Source organism: Mya arenaria, chromosome 17 (assembly GCF_026914265.1).
Source record: "Mya arenaria isolate MELC-2E11 chromosome 17, ASM2691426v1".
Lineage (NCBI taxonomy): Eukaryota > Metazoa > Mollusca > Bivalvia > Myida > Myidae > Mya > Mya arenaria.
In genome coordinates this window covers 26,111,089-26,119,405 of record NC_069138.1, presented here as the reverse complement: position 1 = coordinate 26,119,405, position 8,317 = coordinate 26,111,089, and the positions used below count along the sequence as shown (strand labels likewise).

Here is an 8,317-nt window from a genome sequence, read left to right as displayed (position 1 = left end):
TGATCCAAAACGTATTGTTCGTTAAATATTTTGACGGCTGCAAAAAAAACATCCTTACACAAGTCCTTAATAAAAGTAACCTATATATCAGATGCTTTCATTGCAGTCTGTTTTCTACAATCGTATATTTCTTACACATAAATACCCCGGGTCATGGGGTAAAGGAATCGTTACTGCAGTATTCAAAAGAGTGAAAGACTAAATGGTTTCAAGAGAATGAAAAAAATACAGAAAACCAGTTAAGATTCCAAAAGGAATATAAATAGCTAACTGTAGTATTTTTTTACAATCTGTTATAATCTATTATCGAAACGCTTGAGTTAAAAAAAAACGATATATTATTTTCGTACATTTCCATCAATGTTTTGACCGCTTGGATCAATCATTTCTTCGGCAATGCTTTCTCAATGTCAATACCAATAACTGTTTTGTATTAGCTTTGAAAACGATGTTAAACTCTTTCAAGCTGTGTGTTCAATTTAACTCGGAATTATCTCCCTTTTTCGACAATTATTTTGGTTGAAAACAGGAGGATCCGAGTTCTCCACTTAGCAATGTTCCCCTGGAATAAATCACACCATTCTTATCATAATCAGCAGACGCCATAGTATTATTCGTAAAGTCACAAGACAGTTGGCGTTTACAGATCAATCTTTACTAATTAAAGCAATCATATTTGAGAATGGAAAATCTATACATATTTATCTATCAATTTATTACACACTAATCGAAGTAGTCCAATCATTTAGGTATCTTGTTATCCACAAAAACGGAAACTTTCTGAGATCACAACAATAAATTATTCAAAACTGAAGTGCCTACTTCTCAAAAGATTAAATAATTTGATATATAATTGCGATTAATATCGAATTTCTTTTCTGAAGTGTGGGGGATACACCTTATCATAGATGTCGAAATAATCCATACCAGATTTTAAGAAGCTTGCTATTAGTAAAAGATCTACAACGCTTGTAGCCCTGAATCATCTGTTTTATAACACACTTAAACGCGATAACATATAGAAATAATAATAAGTCTTCACAAGTCAAACTGATTTAAATGGGCATGGATTTGGAAATGTATGATAAACAGTGGAAATGGACAAATCCTGATATCATAGAAAGACGAAATGTTAACGGTGCATAAACGATATCATGCTGTTTGTACGATCATATTCGGCAAATCCGATACTTCCACACAATTGTCTTGTGTGTCGCTTGTTGATTCAATAACGTTGTGGACAGGTGTGTGTTGTCTTGTGGCAATCTTTTGTATGGCATTCTTGACTATGTGTTTTGTGTGTCTCGTGTTGATTACATGGCTGTGTGGATTGTTTGTTGTCTTGTGGGTATATTGATGATTGTATGACTTTGTGGACAATTGTGTGTTGTCTTGTGTGCCTCGAGTGGATTTTATGGCTTTTCGGAGAGGTGTATGTTGTCTTGTGTGTCTCGAGTTGATTGTATGGCTTTTTGGACTGTTTTTATTATTGTGGGTATATTATCGATTGTATGGCTTTGGGGACTTTGTGTTGTCTTGTGTGTCTCCTGTTGATAGTATGACTTTGTGGACTTTGTGCGTTGTCTTGTGTGTCTCATGTTGATAGTATGACCTTGTGGGCAGGCGTGTGTTGTATTGTGTGTCTCTTGTTGATTGTATGGCATTATTGACAGGTGTGTGTTGTATTGTGTGTCTCTTGCTGATTGTATGGCGTTGTGGACAGGTGTGTGTTATATTGTATTCTCGTGTTGATGTTATGGCTTTGTGCACAGGTGTGTGTTGCAATGTGTGTCTTTATTTGATTGTTTGACTTTCTGGACAGTGCGTGTAATTGTGAGTCTCTTATTGAATACATGGCTCTGTGGACAGATGTATGTGGTATTGTGTGTCTCTTGTTGATTGTATGGCCTTATGGACAGAACTGTGTTGTCCTATGTGTATCTTGTTGATTGGATGGCTTTGTTGGCAGGTTTGATTTTTGTTGTGAATGCCTTTTTGACTGTATGGCTTTTTGGACATAATTGCATGACGTTGTGAACAGGTATGTGTTGTATTAATGTACTTTTGGTATCTTTTTGATTGAATGACGTTGTGAACAGGTATGTGGAGTATTAATGTACATTTGGTCTCTTGTTGATTGTATGACGTTGTGAACAGGTATGTGTTGTATTAAAGTAATGTTGGTCTCTTGTTGATTGAATAACGTCGTGCACAGGTATGTGTTGTATTAATGTACTGTTAGTCTCTTGTCGATTGTATGACGTTGTGAACAGGTATGTGTTGTATTGATGAACTGTTGATCTTTTGTTGATTGTATGACGTTATGAACAGGTATGTGTTGTTTATCTTAACTATATACCTTGTAAACAGGTGTGTTTTATCTTGTTTATCGCTAGTTGTTTTTTATACTTTGTGGACGGAATTTGTTATGTTGTTTATCTCCTGTTTTTCGTATGTCGTCGTGGACAGGTGTGTGTTGAATTTTGTATCGCTAGTTGAGTGTATGTCTTTGCGGACAGGTGTGTGTTGTCTTGTGTGCTTCCTGATGTCTGTTTGGCTTAAGACCATGTTCCTCTTGCCATTAAAATACCAAAGAAAGGATGTGGCTGCTTGGTTTTCCTCTGTTTTTGTTCTTGTATTTTAATGTTGATGATGTTTAAAAAGTCCAATGAAAACTATAAAACCCTGCCAGTCATTAAATCCATAATAATACTTTATATAGGCTCAGGGTTCATTGCCTACCTTACACTAAACGAGAAACACAAAACCTAGAAATGCCACAAAGACAGATACTATATGCTTTTCAAGACACATTTATTAAAATTCAATTACAATTAACATTAAAGAACGAGACAACTATAAACGACAAGAAAGTTAAGTTATATAACCACTGATCCTATTTCAATTTATTCGTCATTAACTCTTTTCAGAAACTGGTCACTTGAATGAAACCACAAACCTGTTTACATCATTCAATAAAACACGTAAGCATACAAAATGTATGTCAAGTGTTATCGTTGGAGCTTAAACTAGGGATGCATTTGAACGCACCACTTATCGTCCTACAAACCAACTATATTGGTTCACCTGCACTTACCACAATCGTGATATAACTGCGGCTCTTTAAATTCGTAAAAAACGGACTTTAAACATGACGTTAAATCTTGCAGGAAAAAAGTTTCTGATTACAGGGGCTGGTAAAGGAATTGGTCGCGAAATTGCCAAAACGTTACACCAGCAAGGGAGTAAAGTCAACGCTTTAAGCAGATTGATAGAACCACTGAAATCACTTGTTTCGGAAAATCCTGGAATACAACCGATACATGCAGATGTCGGGAAGTTGGAAACGCTTTTTAACAAACTGGAAGGGATAGACGTTTTGGGCGGGCTTGTAAATAATGCAGCACAGACTGGAATCCCTCTCATCGGTGCATTGGGTTATCCCCGAGAGGAGCTTCATAGCCTGATTGATTCACAAGTTCTTGGACTTATCAACGCGACGCAAATTGTCGCAAAGAAAATGGTTGCAGCAGGAAAGCATGGATCCATCGTTAATGTGTCCAGCATTTGGTCCAAGCAAGTGGTTCCTGGGCAATTGGCATACACAATGACAAAGGCTGCTGTTGATATGATAACCAAACAGTTTGCTCTAGAGCTTGGTCCTCACAATATTCGGGTCAATGCTGTTAATCCAACGCTTGTTCTCACCGAAAAGGTAACAAGGGTTATTAAAGAAGGAGTGCCTCTGGACGAGATTTTTATCGAAAGGACACCAAATCATCGAATATGTAAGGTCCACGAAATTGCCTTACCAGTGCTTTATCTTTTATCGGACTTATCCACGACCACTAATATCATTAATGGAGGAATGATGTCGTCATATTGTACCAGTTTTGATACTAAGAAGACTTGATGGAAATAACAGTGGAGCATATTGAATAATGCTTGTAGGTCACAAACAATCGTAATTTATGTCACGTACAATTGTAATTATATGATTACCAGTTTAAATTCATCACTTTGTTTAGGAATGTTACTTTGTTACTTTGTTATTATCCGATATGCATGAGTTTGTTATGTACTATTAGCTGTCACATCTCATTTTTTATTATTCAATGAAAACTCATTTGGTTCTTTTCTCTGTTATGTTTACATCTTGTTTTATATCGCTGTGTATTGATACGATATGAAGACACTTGTTATTTGTACTTTTCAAGGATGCCATCAAGCTGCAAGCGACTAATATTTTTTTGATCATAAAATATATTAAGTTTAGCCTTCTGTATTCTGTTCACACGTAGAAATAAGACAATTGAGCAATAAACTTAGTATTTCTAGTATTCTAATAATTAAAATGGATATAAACAAGAGGCGTTAGCCCTTGGTGGGGGAAATAGCTACTGAGTAATGGACAAACGTGTTGAAAGTTTTTATATAAATCGAAAGCAGGTGGATTTATCACATAAGGTTCGCACGGCTTTTCATTTATAAGAGAAAATACAACAACATTGGCTTACAGTGTGATTTCAGTTATTCACTTATTGTCCAACATTGAAGTTTTATATATCCATGCATATTTATTTACGGTGTGTGCGTATGTCTGTCCAAATCTTAACAAAACTGTTTTATTTGTTTTGAAACTGTTTTGAAGAACATGTATATAAAGTAGGGATGCAAACGAATATTCGAATATTCGATCGAACGTTTGATATTCGAATGTCAAAATCGGTATTCGAATATTTGATGGGGGTTTTTTTATAAAAAATTAAACCGTTTTTGCCCTCGATTATGGCATTGTTTACAAATATGAATGGTTTTGAATTGAAATAAATTTTAGATTTTGTTTGTTCAGAATATTTTGTTGAATTTATTTTCTGTAAAGGGGGATTTCAGAGGATATTTTTTGGAAAAATCAGCGTCCGTCGCTTGTGCCAGCTAAAAGTGTAGCGAATGTTTATAGTTTACTAAAACTTCTGAAATATTCATTTTGGTAATCGAATATTCGAATATTCGATCGAAAGAATTATCGAATATTCGAATATCAATTTTGCCATTCGTTTGCATCCCTAATATAAAGACCTTTTTCAGAGAACTGAATATTAAAGTATAACACTCACTATAAAGCAACAATGGCTGTTATGTTTAACTTTGTGACATAGTATACCGATTTCATTTAAAAGTGTTTTTGTTGTTTCCAGAAAATAACGAGACAAATTATTCATTATTACTTACGACAATTCGGGGACAATTCGAGATATAGGGATTTGCGAAAGACTTTATCCTATTACATCATTTATTTAAATCGGTATTCTGCCTCATATGAATTTAAATGATCCAAGACGAACGTCAATTTTAATCCTGAAGAATGTCTAGGTCTAACTATCATATTCTCACATCATCAATATTCAAGGCATTTTCATGCTGTGTTGTTTAACTGATTGTATCTTTCATGTTAGGTTTGTTGAAGTGGAAACAACCCTCTATTGATAATATAAATGTGTGTGAATACGTTTCTGTATTAGAGTTTTAATGAATAAAAGTGAACAGGAGTGATTTATTGGGTCAGGCATAAACAAATGCATTGAACAGTTATCTTGCCTCTAATTTGTAATTTATGGTGCTTCAATTTATGGTGCTACATTAATTCATGCCCAGAATTCCCGTTAAGGATTTATGTGATAATGTAATAGGAAACGATATCCAAATTCAGGTCTTTTTCTTGACATTGTATGACAATGTGTGTGTATTATCATAGGAAGGTATATTTACATACAAATAAATGTTCCATACAAGGTAAAACACAATCGAATAACTACTTTGGAACAATTCTTCCTTTAAAACAACTTTTAGTTGAATTTTCGACTGATGACTTATATCCAGAGAATTTATAAATAAGATAAAAACATATAAATTCTGATCAATGGTAGGCTAGGTTGCTCAGCAAGTTAATAAGTTAATTGAATGATCACTACAATATTTCGGTAAATCTTGGCTTACATTAGTAGCTTGGTTTGTTTTTTGGACTAGAACGATTAATAAAAACGTGCAAATGGTCAATGCAAGGAAGATCCTGGCAAAGTGTCGAAGAAAATGACATTTTTCTTTTGTTTTGTATACTTAGTCGCTAAACTGCATATACCACGATATATTTGTATGTATATGAATGCTGAATTTCTGATCATTTATATTTGTTATAATTTTGCCATTGGATTCGGACCATATACATGCTAAATTCTTTGGTGTTCTTCTGCACATTAATGTAATGCAAATCTTATTCTCCAGTGTTTTTGTCATAACATTCAGTATATATGTTTATGAAAATGTGACATCAGTTGATAATTTTTTTAATTATCTATGCATCATACAAGTCTATTCGTTTATAATAATTCTGTGTTAAAATTAATATTCTTTTGTTGTGTGTTCTAAATTTATCTAAATTGACCACATCACATTTGTCAAATCATAGTTGGAACTTTTTTGTCACTGTATTTGAACATATAGCTGATATATACATTAATTTATTGCACGTGCATCTGAGGTATTGCAAACATCATCTGCCAACAAGTGTATGGTAAAAAAGCAATAAAATATTTTAATAGAAAGTGAACTTATAGACAATCCGCAAAACAATTTGGGAAAAGTTTGGACAATGGCATAAAACAGAAAGACAATAAAACATTCACAAACAAGAAACACGGAACAATAACGCAAAAAAGTAGAAGTGATTGTTACGATTCTTCATGAAATGGATTTGGGGAAAATCCAATAGTTGCACTTAACAATTGTTGATATTAAATCGCTTAAATCGCAAGATTATTTCGTGAAACCAATTAGTGAATATTGATGTAATTCTGTTTATGGTAAACACACTTGCAACAGATCCTTTGATATTTATAAAAGGAACAAATCAAGATAAACAGGCCCCAAAAAAATTCATATTGAAAACACGTTTTCTATACTCCAAACATTTGCTAGATTTTGATTCCAGTATTATTTAGAGGAAATAACACACGCAATTAAACTTGTTATGTTTAAAAATAAGGACAAAATGACATAAAATGCCTTTTAAACCCATGGCTATGGACTTATCAATTGATTTCTGCCGGAGGAATAAATGTCAACCTCTCATTCCTCAATTCTCCTGAATGCCTCTGTTAATTGTGTGTTTGGCCTTTTCGACAGTTGTCCTTGCTGTTAAATTGTCTGGTTGTTAATCTGTATAATTTGTAGTAGTTGTTGTGGTCTCTGGTTGATTGTCTGTTGTTCTTTATGAGCATGTGCTTACTGTCATTATCAATAATGAATAGTATGTTTACGTTTAAACCCAGATCGATATTTCCGACCCGAGGGCATGTTGGGCACGTTCTGGCATAGCTAAAACGTTATACTTCATTAAAGGATGACGTTGTAGTAATGTTTTTGATATTTTTTTCGAAACAGCGTGCGTGCTTGCGTGTGTGTGCGTGTCTTTACTGACTTAGAAATCCTGTCGCAGTCATTTGAGTCAACATCAAATGTTTTAAATTCATATAATTTAATTCATTATAGGAAGTATTTCAACCGTCATTAAATCACGACCTTGGTCATTATTCTGTAAAAAAGTATTTTTTCTTATGTAAGATATTGAGGTACGTCAAGGCCTCATCGATTTCGACTTTACTTATGTTTATTCATCTTACATTGAATCAAATATTGCCGCAATAGCATTTACATTTACAATGACTGCAATTTGCAGGGGATCAGAAACGCAAATGTCTCCTATTGTAATCGCACATATAAATTCCAAATAACATAATATCTTTGTTCATTTCCCTTTTAAATTAATCCTCCATTGACATTGCAATGACATCAAGCCACAAGTGAGTACAATGTCAATCAAAAAACAAATAACTCACTAAAGACCACTTAAATCAGATCGGGGAATCAGTTACCCATATATTATTTTACTTTTGTTTTTGCTATGAAAATGCAAAAAAAAAATACTGCAAATCTGAAAACAACTAGTGTTTCCTGAAATTGGCAGTTAGTATTTTTGGCTATCTTTTAAGGAATAAGCTGGAGCGGACGCAGTCCTGTCGCATACCATTTCCCTCACGTAATGTCAGAATAGTTCCATTTGTATACCGGTGTTCTATGCTTCGCGCTCGCCTGATAAATCTGGTCTCTAAAGGGCTTGACGCCTCTGAACTTGTTTTATTATTTTGCAGAGAGGCACAGAACATGTTTTACTAATAATATGAATGTGATTCAGCTTTTTTGCCGAAGGCTAGAGCCATAATCATTTTGAGATCCATTACAAAATTATTTTAAGGAAACA

General features: G+C 34.0%; 1 protein-coding gene across 1 annotated transcript; it reads left to right on the top strand.

The window, feature by feature from the left end:
* The first annotated feature begins 3,130 nt into the window (after window positions 1–3,130).
* Window positions 3,131–4,731, top strand: LOC128222743 (carbonyl reductase [NADPH] 2-like). The gene has a single exon (XM_052931847.1). The coding sequence runs from the start codon at window positions 3,152–3,154 to the stop codon at window positions 3,911–3,913; it is 762 nt and encodes a 253-aa protein (XP_052787807.1). The 5' UTR covers window positions 3,131–3,151; the 3' UTR covers window positions 3,914–4,731.
* Window positions 4,732–8,317: the final 3,586 nt, after the last annotated feature.

Bases quoted from the DNA above. Each gene is read 5' to 3' on its own strand.
- LOC128222743 (XM_052931847.1), top strand. From the start codon at position 3,152: ATGACGTTAAATCTTGCAGGAAAAAAGTTTCTGATTACAGGGGCTGGT.